The 21790-nt window shown below is 38.4% G+C and overlaps 1 protein-coding gene across 3 annotated transcripts in view; it reads left to right on the forward strand.

Annotated features, from left to right (window-relative positions):
- ipo11 (importin 11) overlaps window positions 1-21790 on the forward strand; it is a 116905-nt gene that overhangs the window by 24471 nt on the left and 70644 nt on the right. For all 3 annotated transcript variants that reach the window (XM_051421991.1, XM_051421993.1, XM_051421992.1), the window contains exons 8-15: window positions 2116-2164; window positions 4686-4756; window positions 4909-5101; window positions 6450-6602; window positions 7409-7452; window positions 9137-9227; window positions 10410-10457; window positions 12724-12829. In XM_051421991.1, coding sequence (XP_051277951.1) covers window positions 2116-2164; window positions 4686-4756; window positions 4909-5101; window positions 6450-6602; window positions 7409-7452; window positions 9137-9227; window positions 10410-10457; window positions 12724-12829 — 755 coding nt within the window. The remainder of the gene's footprint in view (window positions 1-2115; window positions 2165-4685; window positions 4757-4908; window positions 5102-6449; window positions 6603-7408; window positions 7453-9136; window positions 9228-10409; window positions 10458-12723; window positions 12830-21790) is intronic.

A 21790-nucleotide genomic window follows, 5' to 3' on the forward strand; every position in this document is an offset into this window, starting at 1 on the left:
TGATGCATGTCTCAAAGGCCTGCAGCACAGCTGGCCTGAACTGTAACAGTGAATCTTAATAATAAGCCTGTCCCATATCTGCTAATTGTGCAATAGCAATCTTGCTGCAAATAGGCTTGTGCTTTTCTTAACCACTTAATTTGTTGCTTGTGTACTTTGACCCTCAACAGCTCATTTTCTGTTTTCTGTTTGAGTTATTAATAAGTTATGATTGAATTAAGCCAGCAAAACAATTTTCCTCATTTCGCTTCTAATAAACATAACAGGCATTCTGTAATTCTTGCAAAATACAACTAAAATATATTGCTGTTTCCTAAAAAAAATCCCATTTTGATACAACACAAATCATAAAACTTATTTCATTCAGGAAATCTGAAACAATACTGACTCCAAATATATGTGTGCGGGCCCTGACACACCCAGCTGACAGCCGGTTGTTTGGCACCATTTTGCTGTGCATAGCACACAGGCGCCTTGATTTACTTTGGTATGTCTGGTTCCAGCGGCTCTAGTTTACCCGTTTCAGTACCAGTTATACATTTTAGTGAGACACATTCTGAAGTCATTTTTGTCTTTTCATATCTTTGGAGTACAGATGCAGTGTTGTGGTGTGTTTTTAAATGCAACGTTTTCGTGAGGTTGAGGCAGCCATCTGTTTTTGTTGGCGCTAGTTCTTTGAACTCTGCTTGGTGTGTCAGGGCCTTAAGGCAATGGTTTATTTCATTCACACTTTGGTCTCTGACTATAAACCATCCAACGTCTTCACACTTGACATGAGTATTCTGAATAGATTGACTTTATTATCTAATCACCACACTGCTCTAGAACATCAGTGACGCTAAAAACGAGGAGCATTGTCAGTTTTCACACAGGCTGCCACTGATGAATTTTAAAACTTATTTTGCAGTTGCTGTTTATCTTCCTTATTGCTTGTCAACAAGAAGGGGGGCTAGAATAGACATCTCAACTGATCTTTTTCATCAGAAACAAGTCATTTGGAACATTTTCTTCCCAGGCATTCTTGCTCAGTATGTGGGTAACTTTGCAACATCCAGGAGTTAACAGGCATCTTTGTGTGACCAGCAAAGAAAATTATAGATTAATAGAACAATGTACATTCAGTTGAGCCATTGTACTAAACAATCTACTAGACCTTTTTAAATCTGGAGCTGGTCTGAGCACATATACTTGACCACACACAGCTAAAACATTCACCAAATTGCCACCCACTGTTCTTCCCTTAGATCTTTTGTCAGATGAACTCGCTTGTTCTGTTGACACACTCATCTCCCTTTACAATCTACTTCTCACACTACTGCTGATGTGCCCATTTGATGTCCACCACTTTGTCTCAATTTTCCATCCTTTTCTCGCCATCTCAATCAATTTTGCTGACATTCATTTACTTTTCACTTCATCCTTGTGTATTCTTCCCTGGCAGTGCCGTGAACCTCACTTCTCTTCCTCTTTACTTGTCAAACCTTTTTCATCAAGACTGATTCAGCTGAAAACTTCTTTGTTTTACACTCATATTTGCATTAGTCGTTTTCTAATTTCCTGCATGCTTTATTTAAGTATTTTTCTCCCCCTTTTATTTCATCCACCTTGCCTCCCCCTCTTTGTCTAAATCCCACTATTAGCTTTACAAATGCGTGGCGGGAACTTTGTTCTCTATCACCTCCCAGCCCCTCATCTTTGCTCTTCTTCATGACCCCCTCTTTCTTCACTAACTCTGTTAGGCGCTATAGTCGCTGGCTGGGCTGTGTTGTGTGATTAATGACACTGCTGTTGACCTCATGGCTGAACATTAATGCAGAACTAAACAGATTGCCTCTCCATCTATCATCTAATTTCCCATGCTAAGCCGCGTCTACACCAGGCTACAGAAAATTGATTCTCTTTCATACTGTGTAGCTGGCACTTTTATTTATACTCCTGAGTACGGAAGCAAGTGTGCCCACGCACACATACACAACACACACATACTAAAGTTATTCCCTTGTTAATATATCTGCTTCTGGGCAATACTGATCAAGCAATCATGAATGATTCAACTGCAGAAATGTCAAATAGATTAAACTTTATCTCACCCTCTCTTCATCTCCTCCTTTTCAGGGTTTCCTGAATGCAGTGTTTGAAAGGCTAAAACAGTTCTTGGAGTGCTGTGAGTACTTGTCTCTTTCTCTGTCCTGAATCTCTGATCCTAGGCTTCTCCCCGCAGTAAACAAACTCACTCACGGGTGCTTGATCTGATGCATGCTGAAGGCGCCTACTTAAAAGTCTAAGACACTATATGATACCAAATGTCAAGGTCTCATAATACCAAAGCATAATGTATGTGTCAAATTAAAGGTTTAGGCTGAGTCATCTAAGGGGCCCAGTTTTTAGTTTTGCATCTAAACCATTAAAAACCAAAGACCTCTAAGTACAACTTATGCTCACTGTACTATTATTTAAAAGTATGAGTGTGATTTGAGGAATGAGAATCTTTTGTAATTGTTAGATCTTGAGAGAGCAGGTTAAAGGCAACATGAGATGTGTTTTCATCCTCCAATAGAAGGTGTGAACAGAAAATCTAAGCAATAAAACAATCAAAACATTGTTTAATTCACCTTTCTATCCCTCCTATCAAATGAAACATGTTTGACTCCCTCACTAATGTTTCATTAGTTTATGTATGAAAAGGATCTCTTACAGCCCAATATTCTGCTTCATCATGAATTACCACATGTTAACACACACCTAAGATGTTCTGTGTGTTTTTCTGACATGTTATCAGTTTCATACTCTGGTTCTGAGGCAACAGTTATCTAACCAATTTGCACGTTACCTAGTGGAAGCCTTTGAGTGGTAACTTCTCACTGAAAGGCTCTCTCTGGGTGAAACACAGGTAAAGGTTCTTTGTCACAGTCTAATCTCTATTCAATGACTATTTGTTCTTTCATAGAGGTTTGTCAGAACAACACCCAGTGAGTGAGAGGTACATCTCAGACACCACTCCATGAGCTGCCACTGATGTTAGCAAAAATATAATTTGAGATATCAGCCACAACTACCATTTCCAATATTTACTCTGCTGATGGAAGTGGAGACAGGGTCAGGGGCCTGTTGGTGTTTGGGCCTGGCAGATAGGGCATACAGCAAGGCAGCTCACAGCTGGGCTAGGGAGAAATATCAGCTCTGCACAGCCTGATAAGGTCAGCTATATAAACTGGTGTTTTTGGGACAGTCTTTGTGGTCCATTCAGATGTCTGCTTCCTCCTGTTAGATGTTTGTCATCCAACTGTGGTTACCTATCTATTTCTGTCAGTCACTGCATTGTTGAATTTTTTATTTTTTTTGCCAGGCTACATATCTGTCAGAAATAATGAATACTCTTTCTTTGTTTATTTTCTCCATTCATTTTCTATCTATTTCAGTCTATGGATTTTATTAGCAGGTTTTGTTGGTTCCCATGAATGACCTCAGTGACTTTACACAACATCTGCTTACATTACCAGCTGTCTCACACCTGCAAACAAGGAAACAATGGCATGGACACAAAGTCAATAAAATGCAACAGTGTTTTGATCTACATAATCCCTGATCTGTAGTTTGAAAGACGCAGGACAAAGCAAGTTAACCTTTTTAATCAATCTAGTGTCACTTTAAAGTAGAAGTTGCTGATAGAAATGAATGTGTGTATATCAGTGGAGAGGAAACAATGACCCTGGCTGTTCACAAATGATTGGAGGAATGCCAGAGTCTGTTATGGTCTCTGCCGATTTCATCAATGAGGTTGACAGGGAAGTAAATACATGGGACATCTTTATTGGCTCTAGCATCATGAGTGTTTTTATGGAGCCAAAATTTACATCAGAGAGAGTGACTCATTCATGGCCATTTTTGAGTTCTTTTATTACTATACTTTACTATATACACCAATGCTTGTAATAGGCCAGTGGGACTCTTACAAGGCAGCAAGGTTAAGTGGGCATTTGACCTTAAAGAAAGAGGAAAGTTTCTTGTTGTAAATCAGTTAAAGATAAATGAATCTCTGCACATTTCTTGAGCATCTTCTTTCTCTTTATCTCCTCCATCTTGCTCCTACTCATTTGTACCATTAAAGTTCTCTCTACACATTTGTATAATACATGACTCTATCGAACAGACAAAATCAGACACCAGTTAAGATAATGTCTCATCTGATGTTCCATGTCATACTGAAAAGGTTTCCTCTGAATTAATTGTGATTCATTTTAAAATCTCATTATCAGCAATTGACAGTGGTTTAAGATGGATTCGTGCAGTGTACCTTTTTATAAAGACGTAGGCTTAATACTTCAGAAGAGGAAAGTTCAGAATTTCTACACACATTGATTTTGAAAATCAAGAGTTTTCTATTGACACTTTATCTCGATATTGGGCAATGTTACCATTATAATAATACCATAATTATTTTTATTTAATTTTTTTACATTTTGGAAAATAATGGTATTTGATCCAGGACATGATGATGATGATTATTGTTATCATTATTGTTATTGTTGCTATTACTATTATCTGTCAAATCACATTATTGCCAACTTGTATTACTTGGAGTTAGATTAATTAACTATCAACCATCTTTATATTGCGGATTGATGATGAGGATGCTGTATGTCATTGAAACAGTAGCAATACTGTATGGTTGTTTTGTGTTTCAGGTCGGCAGGTTGGTCCAGATAGCACATGTAGAGAAAAGCTGGAGAAGACGATCATACTGTACACTAAAGTTGTGAGTTGACTTGTATATTAATAGATAATAATGACTGACAAATGTTTCATTATTAATGCATAGGTTGTTGGACTTTGCAGACAAAAATTATAGCATCTAACGAAACTTTCTCCCTTGTTTGTCCTCTTCTGTACTTTTCTTTCCTCCCTTAGTTGCTAGATTTCCTGGAGTACCATCCTTGTGCATTTATACCCCTAATCCAGCGTTCCCTTGAATTTGCCGTCAGCTACGTGTTCACACCTGCAGGGGAGGGAGTCACATTTGAACGCTTCATTGTTCAGTGCATGAACCTCATCAAGATGATTGTAAAGAACGATGCCTACAAACCTGCCAAGAACATTGATGGTATGATATGAGGGATTTTGGGAAGAGGAGCAGGAACAATGGAGAATGAAGCATGAATGAAGTGATAACACAAGGGACATGGTAGATGAGTGATGAGAATTGCAGACATGGTTGAGGAGAGGAGATTTTAATGAAAGCTAGACAGTTAAATCTGAATTTTAGGTCTACAATATATAATAATAATAATAATTATAATAATAATATGTCTACGAGAAACAATAGTCTGACCAACAGAAAACACCACTAGATCTTCAAAGCTGATCACTGACACTGTTTTAAAAAGCACAACACCACCAGTGTCACAGTACCTCACCATGGCTCATGTTTATTTCAGGCTGTCAGAGACCTCCAGTGCTTCATTAGCCATGGGGCGCAGCATTCGGTCTTTGTTCTGCCAGCTAGTATGGTCTTTGGTGTGCCTTATTGAAGATCATGAATCATTACATCGTTGATACAGATTGGAGCCACGTTATTGTGGTTCTTGTGTTAATGACTTTATTTCATTTGAATGTTTGAGTGTGCCTTGGCTTCAGACATCAGTCCAACTTCAGGTGTTCTTTCCTTTTCCTATTTCCAAAAAGTATTTTGAGTAGTGAGGTTACATAGTTAAAGGGAAAGTTGTGCTTTGACTGACACAGCTCAGCTCAGAGCAGCCATCTGACTTATTTATTAGGCCCATGCTGTCAGTCACATAGACAGGAAGACCAATGTCTGTCTCAGAGTATTAGAACAGGGCCTTTAGTAATGCACCAGTAGTGACATGGGGGTCAGGGGCCATAGGTAAAGTGGAGGTTTGAAAGTAAAATGGCTAGCAATCTTGTTTTGTTGTATATCAGAAGGTTTTTGTTAAACTGTGGATGATTTAGGAAAATTCATTTTAACTGAAAAGATCAGCTTCTTCTTTTTTTTTTTTTTTTTTTACTACAAACTATAAAAAAGATTTAATATAAATTTTAAGTTAGGATGCAGACTACAGAAGATGACTTCTTGTTTCTTGACACCAAGCCATTTGAGTATGCAACATACCTTTTATACTTAATGAAATCGTATTTGTATAGCGCCAATTCATAACAGAAGTTCTCAGGACACTTTTCAAATCAGCTCTAGACCACTCTCCTTATAAATTAAAATACTAAGAAATCCTATATATCAAATGTACTTTGTACTGATCATTTTGATATTGCTGTGAATTCCACTATACAATAGCTTTAAAGCTGGGAAGTGTAGATGAATACAAACAGAAGATAGAACCAATATGACCATAATGTATGGATTGTTGGACAGATGAATGGATAATAACATTTTCTTTTTTCTCTCTTTTACTCTCCCTCTCTCTTCGCTCCCTCAGACAGTAAACCAGAGAGTCTGGAGGCTCACAAGATCAAGACAGCATTCTTCACACACCCCACGCTGACAGAGATTGGACGCCGGCTTGTCTCACACTACTTCCTTCTCACCGAGGAAGAGCTGGCAATGTGGGAAGAGGACCCTGAGAGCTTTGGTAATACCACATCTCCACAGGCTGAAGCCAAATGTCCAGACTTATCTGGACCTGCATACTGGCAGAGTTAACAGGCATGTTCTTTGGGAAGACCAGAATAGTGAGGGTTGGCCAGTTCTACAGTTCATGAAGTCACAAATCTTACTTTTGGTGCAGGCTTCACCAGAATTTGTTTATTGAATTGATGTAGTGGTGATTCTTGCATTAAGGTTAGGTATTGAACAATAATAGCCCTAATAAGGATTGTGATTTATATGTGATAATGTGCCCAGTCAAACAAATTATTTTCATACAACATTCACACAACATCTACCATTCACAGTGTTAATGCTGTGCTATTTAAAGCAATGCAGTTTTTTTATTTATTTTATTTTTAATTAAAGGATTCCCCTTGAAAAATTAGAGGGTAAAGATCTTTGTGTTTGTTGTAGCTATGGCAGCGACTGAAATGTAAGTAACCTCGCAGACTTGATGTAACTGCACTGACCACGCAGACACAACACTTTATAAAGCTGAGACAACAAGGGACCAATGCCAGTAGCTCAGAATGTTGACATTTGGATTTAGGTCTACAGTCAGAAACACACACAAGTGTATAATAATACATTTGCAGTTTTGCTGTGCACCCTCAGCTGTAATCTCCAGACCAGCAGTTCCTCATAGATATCCATTCGTCATCTCAAAATATAGTTATGGCCTCTAGCAGTATTAGCTTTTCAGTCCTCCATAGACACACACTCAATTTTCTTTAACTTTCCTCTTCTCTCCTCACCTCTCCTCACCTCTCCTTACCTCTCCTCTTACAGCTGTTGAAGAAACAGGTGGTGACTCTTGGAAATACAGTCTACGGGTAAGTAAAGATACGCACAAACGCCCACACTTAGAAATTATCCTGTTATATATTTTCCATATTAATTACCTGAGAGGGGGGAAACAGAAACTCAGACAGAGAGTGGTCCTCCATGTCTCTGTTGTAGAGGCAGTATGATGTCAAGTACTTTTGTATTTGTAAGTGCCCAGTGATGATGGCTGTACACACAGTCCTCAACCCTTCCCACAAGCAGCATCTCCACTCTGGCACCCCCAGTTTGACAGAATCTAGGAGCAGTGAGAATAGAAATGTTGTTAAAAAGAAACTTTGTGTCCCCCCCCTGTGTTTCCACCAGGGTAAGAGCGCTCTTAAGTTGTCTAGTTTTCCTAGATTAAAGTCAGAAACACGGAACATGATGTCCAGTGGCGAAACCTTAAAAAAAGATTTAAATGATGATGTCATGTTATTTTTCTGTGTATCCCTCCTTTTTCTTCCCTTCACCCTTTCTCTTGAGCTGCATCCTACTTACTTCTGCGCTGCTACATGTACATTAAAGCATTCGTTCATTGAACCTCAAAGTCTTGTTGTAAAAATTCTTATTCATTTAAAGCACACTTCCATCTTTATAGAGTTTATTTGTTCATTTGTTCATTTGATTAACACCTTTAAAGGTATGACCTCCAGCTGGATTTAATTCTAACTTGAAGACTGGCTTAAGAGTTTTAAACTATTCTTTGTTTTAGTACAAGTTTCCAGTGCTTTCTTATGTTTTGTTTTTTAAATTGTGTTGATGATATAAATGGAGTTTACAATGTATGTAGGATTGATCCCAGTCCCTAAGGTTGGAGGTTTGTGGAGATAAATGTTAATGACTACGGATCTATGCAGAGAAAGGTGACTGTGTAGGTTGAAGAGATTAATTGTAGCTTATATTTACTATTAACTTCTGAACACACACATTCTTACCCGTATATGTACAACTTTTGATTCAGGAACTTTTCCACACAGTATACGCCCTCTTTTGACCTTCATATTAGCACATCATGGTGCTCAGGATGGTTCATAGATCAAATGTCACTGTCCATCTATTCCTTCCATGGTCACCAATTCTAATGGCTGATTATAGATGACCTTCTGCTTATCCATTTTACCACCTGTCTATATTTTCCGGTGTTTTGTGCTGGATTGGCTTTTTAGACATGCCATCTAACCTCTGACCTCTCTCCACCAGGGCAGAAAGGTTAAAGCTACATGCTCACAGACGCGTGTGAATAAACTGTAGCACACAGGGTTTATTCATGAATTCGCTCAGCCTATATTATCACATTTCTTACACCATTTAATATAGATTTTTTTGGTCACAGCTAAAACCAATAAACTAGTGAAGGTGGGTGGACTACCATTTCTCTGTTTGAACACACACACACCTAGACACACACACACACACACACAAACTCAGAAATCCCCTGACAATGTCACATTGACTTTTTATTGAACAGGCAGCTTAAGGCATTGTTTGCCTTTTGTCTGTGTGTTTCTGCACATGCCTCTTGGTGTTTATAGAGGGTAGACACTGACATAACTTCATGTGATATTACCCCTCACCACAACTTGCCCAACAAAGCCACAGCAGGATACAAAGGAAGGGGAGCGCTGTGATACTGAGATAAAAGCAAATGATAACTGTCTCTTTTTGTATCTCCTGCTCTTTTTCTCTATTTAGCCATGTACTGAAGTGTTGTTCCTGGATATCTTTCACAACTACAGCCAGACACTGACACCGGTGCTACTGGATATGGTTCAGAATCTCCAGGGTCAGTTGAATATCAAATCAAATATTATTACATGTCAAATGCATCTGCTCTCTTCTCAGCAACCCTTTTAACATCCTTTAAATACAAGCAAAACATGCCTACAGTTGCCTGTTTATTAGGTACACATAGCTAAAATGATTGCTTTCTTATACAGCTCAGCAATAAAATTTCATGAAGGCAATGCAGTAATGTTTTTTTTTTGTTGAGGCTGTTTGGATTCAATTTTATGGTAATTTTGGAGGCTGTTTGTGTTGCGGTTGGATGTTATTGTGCTATACTGAGAAGTCTGTCAAATATTTGTCCATCCCAATGATATCATAAAGATCCCTTTTTAATGTATTTTATCTCACTTGTGAATTTTTGTTTTCTTATTACATTTACATACCTTATGCAAATTACTTTGAATTGCCAGTGGTTTTAAAGCTGCTCTACAGATAAAATTGCCCTCCACATACTGTATGCCTCACCTTACCACTAACACAAAATTGGCTTCCGGTCTCTTAATCTTCTCGATTTCTCATCATGAAATGTTGCCTTGCCTCAGAGTAAGTGTGACATATTTCATGTATCAGGAAACAAGCAAAGCATAGGTTTGTTCATGTTGCCTTTAGCAGTCACAGTATTTGTGACATCCAATCTATAGGGTTGACAGCACCTTCCAGTTCCCTGGTGACGACCTCCTCCATTACAACCACTCTCAGCTCCCCAGTGAGTCAGTCACATACATACACACACGCAACACTGCCACTGATTCCCTGGTGGTACTGGCATGTAGTTCTTGTTCTGTTGCTAAATTAGCGACGCCATTGCTCAAACAGGCAGATTACAGGGTCTGCTTCCGGTCTGTCTCCCAAGCTGTTTTCATTTTCAAGTGACAGAGTGGAAATGGGTTCTGCTGGAGCAAAGAAGACGCCAGATTGGGTTATTGTTTGGTTGAAGGGAGGCAGCTATTGATTTTAAGGCCTGAGTACACAACAGTGACTAATAGAGAGGGAGAGAACCGACAGAAAATGACTGAGACAAGACTGATGCAGTAGAGTCCAAGCCTCTTCAAGTTACAACTGTATTATGATGTGGTCACTGGGTCAAGTTATCCTTGAAAAATGCTTGAACTGTATGCACACTTATCTTCCAAATACAGTCTGTGTTTCACTGATCCAGAGTATGTATCTGTCTTTGCAGGCCCAACCAACGTGGAAGACTCCGTTCAGTTGCTAATGAAGGATGCAGGTGAGTCAAAGGCTTGACCTACTCTTGCCAGTTCAATAACTGCTGTCATCCGTCATGCCAGGTGTATTAAATGACTGATCTGGTCTCACAGAGGGAGAGCAGGTTAAACTGAGGCATATATTTGAATAAAGATAGCTACAGGAATCATAGCAATCTATTTAGGCTAAGATAAAGTCAGAAGAATTACTCAAAATTTGTAACTATATATTCCCTTCTTCCATTCATCCATACTGCTTTCTTAAACCCTCTCTTTCCCCTCTCTGTACCTCATTTTAGTATTTATAACTCCCGGGTCAGGGCTGCCACTGGTGGTGCTTTTATGGCATACACAACTAAATCACAGACAGTTGGGATTGCCTGCTAAGAGGGCCTCCGTTAAAGCTGGATGCCTGTTGAGATCTCAGCAGTCTGTTGACAGTGTTGATAAAACAGCAGACACAATGGATGATGAAGCTGTGCTGTGGTAGCAGCAGTGGCAGATAATTGTGGCTGTGAGAGCTCGTTGAAGACCCAAAGGAGCACTTGATAACAGCAGGTGCATTTTTTTTTCCAAGAATGTAATAAGTCAGTATCAGTGGTGCTAATAAAATTATAGACCAAGACCTTAATAATGCTGTTTTAAAAGGAGGGTCCAGCCCCCAACCCATCATCATATATTCACATATTTCCTTCAGTGAGCTAAAGATCTGAAGACGCACGTTAGTCGATCGTATGTACTTTCAAGACATTTGTGATATGTGATACGTAACAACCATATTTGCTACAAAACAAGACCACCTGCTTAGATCCTTTTTTTAAACTAACAAATGCAGATTATGGCATATAACCAAATATGAGCCACCAGTATAGCAGTGTTTTACATTTTTGTTGCTTCAGCCATCAATGAGGTGTTCATATATTTTTGCAGCCCCTGCATCAGTTCCACATTTGTCATTTTAATGCTGCACTGGCAGTAAAATTACCTTCCTCTATGAAATATTGTACATTAGAACTGAGTAAGTATGTTTTAGTGCACCATTAGCCCTCTGAGATGCCGCCACTAAAAACACAGTTGAAAATGTATGAACTTCTCATTTAAGGGAGGCAGATTAATTTAGCAGTGCTGTATATCAGGAAATAACTGTACTTTACCTTAAAGGGAAGCTTAACTGTCAGTAACAACAAATATCGGACTCCGTAAACACAAACAAAAGACAAATGCATGTTATTTATCCTCAGAGTTTCCAGTTTCCTGTCAGTTTTATTAACCTATAAATGCCAATGCCTCAACTTTTTGGTATTTGATATAAGGACCAAGGCGACTGTTAAAGCACCTTTTAGACTATCAGTCTTTTCTGGCTATCCTTCTATCATCCATCTTTTTGTCTTTTGGTCATGATAAATGAGAGAATATATATGTCTCAGAGCTGAGAGCGTTTAGCTGCTCCATAAGTTTTTAGATAATTCTGCTGAGAGACACCTACACTGTTTCATATTTCTCCAATGCTTTCTCTGCTTTAGCTTTTCTATCTTTTACTTACACACACACACACACACACACACACACACACACACACACACACACACACACACACACACACACACACACTGAAAGATATACTGTAGATCCCAATATACTTGTGCCCAGTGCCAGCCTTGCATAATGCTAGAGAATTATAGTAATGGAAAAAGTTTCAGTTTCTCTCTAAATCTCCTTCTTCTCAGTCTTTGTTCTTTTCCCCTCTCTCTCCATGTCTTCTTCTTGCCATTTCAAAATTCATTTCTTTTAAAGATAAAATATAAATGGTAACAGGTGACATCTCTTTCACTTCTATGGTTTGTGTCCCTTTATCTCTCTATAGTATGTTGCTCATACATCTTTTTTTCTGTTGTCTTTTTAGTGCCTTTTACATTTTTGCCACTATTACACCAGTTTTAGCCGGAAGAACACCTTTTAGTGCGCTGTTCTGCCTCTGTTCCTAAATATACCCCCTAAAATAACTTTTGATGTGGTTTATGTTGCAAAGATTGGATTGCATATTTGAAGGACCGTACTAGCAGATTCAATTTAGCTTCTAGGTGGAATTCTAGCTAGCGGCTAGCTATTCATAAATATAAAATCCAGTAATTTCCTTTTTTCAAAGGTAGCCAATGACATAGATGACTCAGGTTTTATTGTTTATTTGAATGGACCAATTTCTGTACTGCACTTTTTAGAAGTTAATATTTGTGAAAACAATGACCAATAATGATTTTCTGACTGTTTTTGTGGTTGTTTTGTCCACAGTATACAATGCAGTGGGACTGGCAGCCTATGAGCTGTTTGACAACGTGGACTTTGACCAGTGGTTCAAGAATCAGCTTCTTGGAGAGCTGCAAGTCAGCCATCACAGGTATTGTCTGATAAGTGTTTTTGTCAGCATGTTTACTGTATAGCATATTTTTATTTTATGTTTTACAGTATCACAAAGTACACAAACTACTCAAGAAAAAATCTTAGCTCTAGCTGGGCGAAATAACCTTAATATCTAATACAAATATGTGAAGCTTTTTAATGTCAGGTTTGGTAAGACTATCTCTGCATCAGAGTGCTCCATCACGCATCACAGTGTTAATATTGTAAAATATTAGTGTGGGAATAACATTACAGAACCCCTAAAATGTTTCCTACTCCAAATCAGCCACTGCCTCAAAAATAACCACAGAGTTGAGTCACCTCTTGTCTGATAGAGTCTCAACAAATACAATGTTCCCTCAGAAAGTTTTGTATTGCAGGGCTATTGATTTGAGTTGCATTGTACTGAACAGATGATCATTTCTTCTCACCTTTTGGTATGTAGTATTACTTTTAAATGGATTGCAGTTAGGAAGGTGATGACCCTTTTGTGTACTTAACATTTTGACTCCGTCAGTGTTATACTGTATAGGCCTAAACCAATAATAGTGAACCTTCAGGCAGCTAATCAGTCCTTTTTTAAAAATGGCTGATTTACTATATGTGAACTCACTTTCAGGCATTAGTGGCTCCATTGTTAACATTCCTGCCAGTGTAACTCAAGCTAATTGACTATTAACCTCTGTCCAGCTATTGATTACAGTCAGCTCAGCAGTCAGTGTTTCCAATACATGCCAAAAGGCTCATAAGTAGCCAGCTGATGCTTTAAGTCAATGTCTGTCATGGTCGCATTAAAAACTGACCCCTGTTTTTGCACAATCACTCCATAAGCAGCAGTCAAATATGTCACATCCATGAGGTGTTAATACACAGCACTGTAACAGACTAGTTTAACTGGAAAATCAATAATACAAATTCTACAAACGTCATTGTGGGTCTGCAGTCAGTCAGATGCTGGAACAATGAACAGTAAGCTAATAGATGAATGTATTTGAAAAGTGCTGGGGCAGAAGGAGGGTGGCCAGAGGCGAGGTGGTGAGAGTGATAGAAAGAACAAAGAACACACACCCCAAGACAATCAAAACAAAAAGCCTGCAGCACTCAAAAGGTCGGCTGCTCAGGTTGGTGCTGACGTCGGAGTGCAGACGGGCTGATGTCACTGTAGCACCTCTTCCACACAGTGCAGGTGTGAATAACCTCTCCACTTTGTACCTTGGCCCTTTTTTGCTTTAAGTTCATGTCCTCACTATGTGACTCATATTTTCCTTTAGACATTCAATTTTTTTTGTATTTGAACAAACTGAGCTCATGGAGAAACAATAATTAGGGTTGTCAGTCAGGCCTCAGGAGCACATAAATAGAATATCCCGATAAACAAAACCAATTGGGCAAATGGCACAGGAAGGCAGCAAAACACTACATCTGCTTCTGTTTGCTAACTTTGTTTATTGTCTAAACACGACAAACTCACACACACTAATATCATGTACATTTATTAGAAACTAACAAATACAATGAATAGAATATAATAGAATAATAATTACCTTTTTGTGAAAACAGTTTCTTAGCTTGTTGACTAGCAATTCCCAAACCTGATGTCTTCTCAATACAGAGCTACTCTGATTATTCAAAATAAAAAATGTTGTTGTGGAGTTAATAGACTTTATGTATTGATTGTTATAGAAGGGTTCTACCCAATGCAAGATATATCGGCTTGTGGCTAAATGGTTAATAGATGTTGCAGGATAAATTCCTTGTCGGTTTTGGCTCCTTAGTGAAATTGTTCAAAGTCCAGCTTTATCCTTTAACTGCCAAATAATCTTTTTTAAGACACCATAGAGGTCCTAAGATGATAACCTATTGCTTTGTGCTAAGAGAAACTTTTAAACTCCTATTGATTTTTCTCTTTTGGGGTGCTGGGGCTCTGTCAGATTTGAAATGTTCCCACAGTCTTTTAAAGAGGCTTCTGCAATCAGCTTGTAGATTCAGCATAGATATTAAAGCATGGATGCTTTTGAAGATGTCCCTCACTGCAATCAGGCTTGTGTCTTATTTTTATTTTTTCCCCCTTGTGTGTGTGTGTGTCAGCATGCATATGTTCGCAGATTTGGTTGCATGCACTTTTGTTGTGCCGAAGTGTACTTGTCTTCACGCTAGTCAGTATGTCATCATGTTTAACATCCTGTATATCATTCTCAACTCCCAGAGAGAATACATTAGTCACAAGAATATACTTCTGCAGATGCTTTATCACTGTATGGAAACACAATCATAGAAAGTGTTTGAGATCATAGTGCTTTCGGTGTTACTGTTAGTGATCTGACCACAACAAAGTCACTACACATATAATGCACCATCCCCCAGTAACTAATTTAACCAGTGAGCTTACACCAAACCCTTTTTAAAGCAGCATCTTTTTCAGCTCAGTTGGAGCACTTTAACACCCCATTTCCCCTCCATATGCTGCTTTTTATACACTTTGAAATTATCTGTGTGCACTGCAGTTTTCTTTGATATGCTGGGGGGCGGAAGACATCTATACAGTATATTCACTTAGTGACCAGTAAGTTACAAATCCCTTTTCCATACTGTGGTGGCCCACGCTTGAAGTAGCAGTCACACTTTATGGCAGCAACTGAACGAGGATCCTGTAATGCCTTGGTATCAAAGTTGGCCATGCAGACAATCAGTGCTTTGAACAACTACCGTACTTAAGTTTTATAGGTGGATGTTCCTTTTTACTGATGCTGCTTTCAAGTTTATTAAAGTAGGTTGATAGTAACTGTTATATTCTAGTTTTGTGATTACTTTGTATTAATTTGGACTGTGCAAGCTGACTTATCTTATTCCAAGTGTTTTGTGCTCTGGTACATTCAGAGAAATTCTTTAAATGTGCAGTCTTCAAATCATCCTTTCTGGCACACAATAATACATTTTCAACAATACTTTTTCTGTCTGTTCGATAACACTGTCAACATTTTTTAAAAGTCTATTGTTAATTGTTTTTTTATTATCAAAGGGCAGAAAAATGGTCTTTGGGAAAATATCAAAAATGCTGCTTTTCATCTCAGCCGGCTGAGGATTGTGTCAGTGTCGGTTTGATTGACAGCAGCTGGAAGGCTGCTAGTGTCAGTGTTACACTAAGGGAATGAGAGACAGAGAAAACAAACTTGTGCCGTAGTCTACATGCCATTGACCGACATTGTGTTATAGCTATTGAAAAATAAGGACCACACCAGCATATAAGAGGACTGAGGTGATATTTGTAGGTATGTGTACCACTACCTACTCTTTAATACTAATTTAACAATGCAGTTTGCAAACTGACGTTAGCATTGCACTCTCCCTGGTGAATGTTTATTTGGCCCGTTCAATAAGCTAAGGTGCAGGACAAGATGTGTGTTCATGTCTGCTCTGCCTATGATGGAACACTGACGTCACTGCTTTATGCATGGTTTTTCTTCTCAAAGGAGAACACAGGACAGGCAATTTATATACTAAACAAAAAAATGCAATATAATTTCCTTTGAACATAAAGATTATTCTTTGTAATCCATTTACACAAATGTATGAAAATATCAAGGAATGACCCACTAAGTTTCTGCAGGCAGGGTTTATATTTTCTTTGATTATTGTTTGTTTTGGTTTCCTTACATAGTCCCCCCCTCTGGCTGCAAGGTGACCGTTAATATGTAGTTATTCTCTTTGTGCTTGTTGTTGTGTTTCTTCCAAATTCTCGAGTGCGCTGGGGTGAAGCCCTTTTGTTGAGAGAGTTGAGTTGAATTTAGCCCATTGGTTGGTTGTCAGTAGTCTGTCTACTTTATATGAACAATTTTTGTGTTGTGTCTTAGGTAATATAAGCATTCTGTTGCATTATTGCTGTTTTCCCCAGCTAACCGGTTAGCACATACTCTAATTGTAATGGAATTTGTTTTTCTGTACAATAATTGGAAATGAACTTTCAACTACACTTTATAGTTTTTATAATGTGGTGCACTTTTCTCCTGTGAGGACAAATAATATGTGTTGATCTGTGGACAGAGAACCAAAAAGGGACTAGCTTTTAGTAAGGCCAGCTAAAACAAAGAAGTGACATGGCTGAAGTGTTTTGTGTACCTGGTTCACATTTGTCGCTGCACTGCCTGCTTTCCTTGGGCCTTTGGGTATTGGCTATTGGAGTGTTTAATACAGCTTACTTATTTCAGCCTTGATCCACATCACAAAGAACAGTAAAATACTAAACATTAACAACTAACATGCTAAGAAGGAGCGGTACAATTTATTAGAAATGATCTAAAATTGATGCCTGTTTCTGTTAGGAAACCAGTGTCATCAGAAGAGCTACATTCATGTTGTACTTGGCAGTCTCTGGGGTTTGAATTTGGAAGTCTGCACCCACCTGCTCCCACACCTGCAAGATTTCCGGCTTGCCTTTAAGCCCCCTATTTGTCTGTGTCAGTTACCATGCTGTTCCCTGGGGTAGGGGATCATTTAGATTTTATTGATCCTGATTATGCTCATCAATCCTAGTTCTGAATCAGCTGTGAAATTTTGATATTCTTCGGTGTTGCAAGCGCTTCATCAACAATCATACAATATTACTACGGGTGGCAAGTTTTTCTTGTTAGCTTTGCATCAAGCTGTAACAAAGTCTGTTCTAGCTAAGCTTCTGAAAAAAATTGCAAATGATACCTCTTTGATAATTTAAATAAAGCATTTCAATAATATAGTTCCATCGAATTGGTATCGAGAATCGTGGAATTTTAGAAAACCTGTTGCTACTGTACATCCAGATGGGGAGCCAGGTGCACTACATGACATCAACTTTCTGTTCAGCGTCTATGTTGACAGGCTGCTTGATGTCCAGGTGTCCTTTTTCCTTTCATCAAGAGTACAGACTTTGCTGAATTAAATAGTATTTGATCAGTATAATGCAGTTTAGTATTTAAAATTCTTAGTATCATCTCTCGCTTGCTTGTTTAAAGTAACCTAGTGCCTATACCATGACTACTGAAAATTCAGCATTCTGACTTTCTAGAATCTGTGGATTTACTTTGAGTGACTGGACAGTATAAGCACACACATATAAGGCAGGTGTTTGCAATTCTAAATGAATAGTCCACAAAGAAGCTTAGCCCAAGATCATTCTTAGCCTCTGCGTCATCCGTTACATGTACAAGCTGTTTGCTTGCAGATTTGGTAATCTTTTCCCTATTGAGTCTCTATTCTACTAGTGTCCTTTTGCCTCTTGTAGATTTCACTGATTTAAGCTCAAGCCCTACATAATTCTGTCTGTATCACTCAATATGAAGCAGCAACAGTCTAAATATTAATAACCAGTTCTGTCAGCAAAACGATTGTTTGTGACATACACCTGTGGCTAAGCCTTGGGCTGCCAGTAAGCACACTCAAAAAAAGTTGGTTGTCACTTTTTTGGCATGATGACTACACAAACACAGTCATACTTACGCACTTATCGACATACACACTTTTTTACTTGCTGTCAATGTTTCTGCTTTCTCTGCCTCAACCAAAACAGTTGTCATACCTGTGATGAGTCATCATGTCTGGGAGCACAGAGATGACAGCAAGTCATCTTAAAGCACACATAGGGATGTGCGTCTGCTGCACTGCCAACAATCCGATACATTGAAGACAAATATCAAACAACTATCAATGTGATATGATACAATTCACCCCTATTGCAATGCAGTGTGATTTGACTCAATACGATTCAAAACAATGTGATTCAACGTGGTATGATGAGGTGCAAAAAAACTGGTGGTACGCAATTCAATATTGTACAGTTAGTCTGATCTATTCAAAAAATGAAATATTTTGACTTCGATCAGTAAATTTGTTTGTGTTATTGTGTGACTTTGTAAATCTGAAATAACCCTTTAAAACACAGAACTTACACAATAACACAAACAAACTGATAGAAGCAACAGTTGACCGGCAACTCCCATGTTGAATGCAAGGTTAAATTACTGTCTTTGTCACAGAGTCACAACTCACATCACAACCTCAGTTTCTTGTTAGAATGGGCTGTCTGATAGCAAGGTAAAGTGTTGAAAATATTCTAAATATAGTGTATACTTAAAGTGATACAGATTTTTTTTTTAGGTGGCTAAAATTTGTTTTGCTACTGCCTGTTGCTTAGCTTTCATGCCGATATTCCTGTCAGCTTCTCAAACCTGGGCCGTGCTGACTGCCATCTACTGTAGTAGTACGCTGACCATAGATAAGAACCTCATACAACCCCACTTCAAAAGATCCAAACTATCTCTTTGATATCACTCACATTGACATCTCAGAATAGCCAGAGGAGTCTTTTGTGTCATTTAGACAGACAGTTAGAACACACTCTTAATCTGTATCTATCATTCTACTGTCAGACTCTGCCAACATCGAAGGCGGCTATGAAACACTTTGGCATTTTGACATTGCCTTTTGTGGCTTGACCTTTTTGTGTGGAGTTTTGTTAAAAAAGTCGGTGCCTCCCATGGGTGACCAAAGGATGCTGTAAAATGATTCTGTGCTTTGGCTATCTTAGACTTAAATTTGAATCAGCTGCTATAACTAAACGACTAAATGACGACTAAATAACTAAATGAAGTATTCTATCTAAATTCTGTAGATGCTCATATGTACATGCATACAGCCTATTTTTAATGATCAAATTTACATTAATTGTTGTGGTTTAAAAACATGCACAACAATGTTAATTGTATGTGCAATGAACACAAACTTTGTCCTTCCTTTAATAGAGGAAAATTAAGAAGATTAATTTTCTGTAAAATAAAATAAATTCTACTGGTTTTGAATTGTCATTTATGGGCTGTGGTTAAAGAAAAACTGTAGTCAAGAGAGTCTGCTGTGGTGATAACAGCCAAGTGCACCACAACAGTGAGCTAGGTGGTGTCCCATAAATGCTGCCCACATGTAATGAACCTGAGACACTTCATTTTGAACCCTGCTTCGTTAAAAAAGGAAGGATAAAACTAGGGTTAAATGTTATCAATATAAGGCCTACCGATAAATTAATTAATTAGCAATAGTCTAAAAAGGGCACAGAGAAGTGTTATGGAAACAGTATGATTACCTATCTGGTCATTAAACCCTTACACCAGGTCTACACCTTTTGACCCAATGCCAAAGTCTCATTTTAAACAAACATTTCTTGTACTTGGTATGACTTATGCACTGGTAATAATATTTATTCAAAGAAACTCTTTGTATCCAGTTTGATAGGCTTTCCTTAATTTACCTTATCCAGATTAAGCATATTAAGTTTTCCATTTAAATGACATTTAAACAATTAGATTACTACAAAAACATGGCAATAACCACATTATTTAAGCTCATGTAAACCCTAAATATGAAACAAAGACATATCACACAAGGGCCTCAGGGCTTGCACCATTTCCAGCTTCCTATTTTAAAGCACACTGCCTTAAATGGCAAAAATGTGTGCAGAATAGAGGCAAAGCAACAGTGTGTCTGAATTGGGATTCTGCTTTTCATTTAGTTCATATTTTGCTCACATGGATTTCCCATGTGTTTGCCAGAAGGATGAGCAGGGTTGCTGACAGCTGTGTGGAGGAAGCAGGTTTAGCCTGGATGAGTCATGTCTAACCTTTGACTGACAGACAAATGCCTCTGTCAACCTGCCTGTCCATTTGCCTTTTCCATCCTTTTCTTCCACTTTTCCAGCACGCTGATAATGAACACTATCAGCTATAGTCTCCCTCGCTGAAGCAGATATTCTGTGTTTGTCAGTCACAGACATGCACACATGCACCACTCTTACATGACATGCAAAGTTGGAAACACTAATCTTTTAGTCACATCAGCAGATGCCATGAGTGAATAATAATCAGCATATGGATTATGATGTCAGAAATAATGCTGACAATTGTCAGGATTTATTTTTGTGCGCTCAAATCTAAATTCACATAAAATATTTTCCAATGGCTGAATATTGCAGTATGTATCAAAAGTGATATATATATATTTGTATTATTATTTGTTGTTTGTTAAATAATACCCCAAAAAGCCAAAGTGTCCTGTAGATTTACCCTGTATGAGTGTTAGTGTGACAACAGATAATCATCTGTAATTTGATTTTTTATTCTTGATGTCACCATCTTGTTATCTGTCTGCCAGTTTTTTGGTGCCAAGCTGTTGTTTGGAACCTGAATATAGAGAGCACTGGGAATGTGCCCACGGCCATTGCCCACTGGCACTGCCGTACCTGCTCTATCATGTTGGAACCGTCCCATATGTTGCTGCCTCAATAAAAGCTCGTTGAAAATCAGATTGATCTGGCTGTCTTTGTTTGCCTTTGAAAGTGATTGGATGCTAGTTTATTCTCCTTGCATGCTCCACTGCTTCTGAGAAGTTTACCCCAGAAGTGTCTAAGTGCCATCTTGCGCTTTTAAGATGATGAGAAATCTGGTTCAAATGGCTTAATGTTGCTGGTAATCTACAGGCTGAGTTTTAGTTTTCAAAATGCTATTTGTATTTATTTAAAATGTGTGTGGAAATCAATTAAAACTAATTATCAAAACAAAACAAAGAAACAAGCTTTTGTGTGTATTTATACAAGCAAACCCTTTTTTCTATGTTCTTGCACGCCCATATGCACACAGAGACACTTCTCCAAGTCCTGAGTCATGCTGTTGTTTAGTATCTTCTGGCTGGTGGCCAAGACTGGTCTCTGGCTCCCTGTGGATATTTGACAAAAAGCCAACAAAAGTGTCACCCACCCCCATCCTTTATCCTTTCATCTCTCTGTTCCCCCATCCCTCCATCCGCTCATTTCTGTCAAGGCGGTACTCAGACACAGTTTCTGCCTTGGATACAAACAAGAGCAGATACCGAGGGACACTTCTTGCCCGCCCGATACAACTGTTGAAAAATCATCAGTTCCCAACATGCAGTGCCTCACATTTGG

This window comes from Dicentrarchus labrax, unplaced genomic scaffold (genome assembly GCF_905237075.1).
Source record: "Dicentrarchus labrax unplaced genomic scaffold, dlabrax2021, whole genome shotgun sequence".
In the NCBI taxonomy this organism is placed as follows: domain Eukaryota; kingdom Metazoa; phylum Chordata; class Actinopteri; family Moronidae; genus Dicentrarchus; species Dicentrarchus labrax.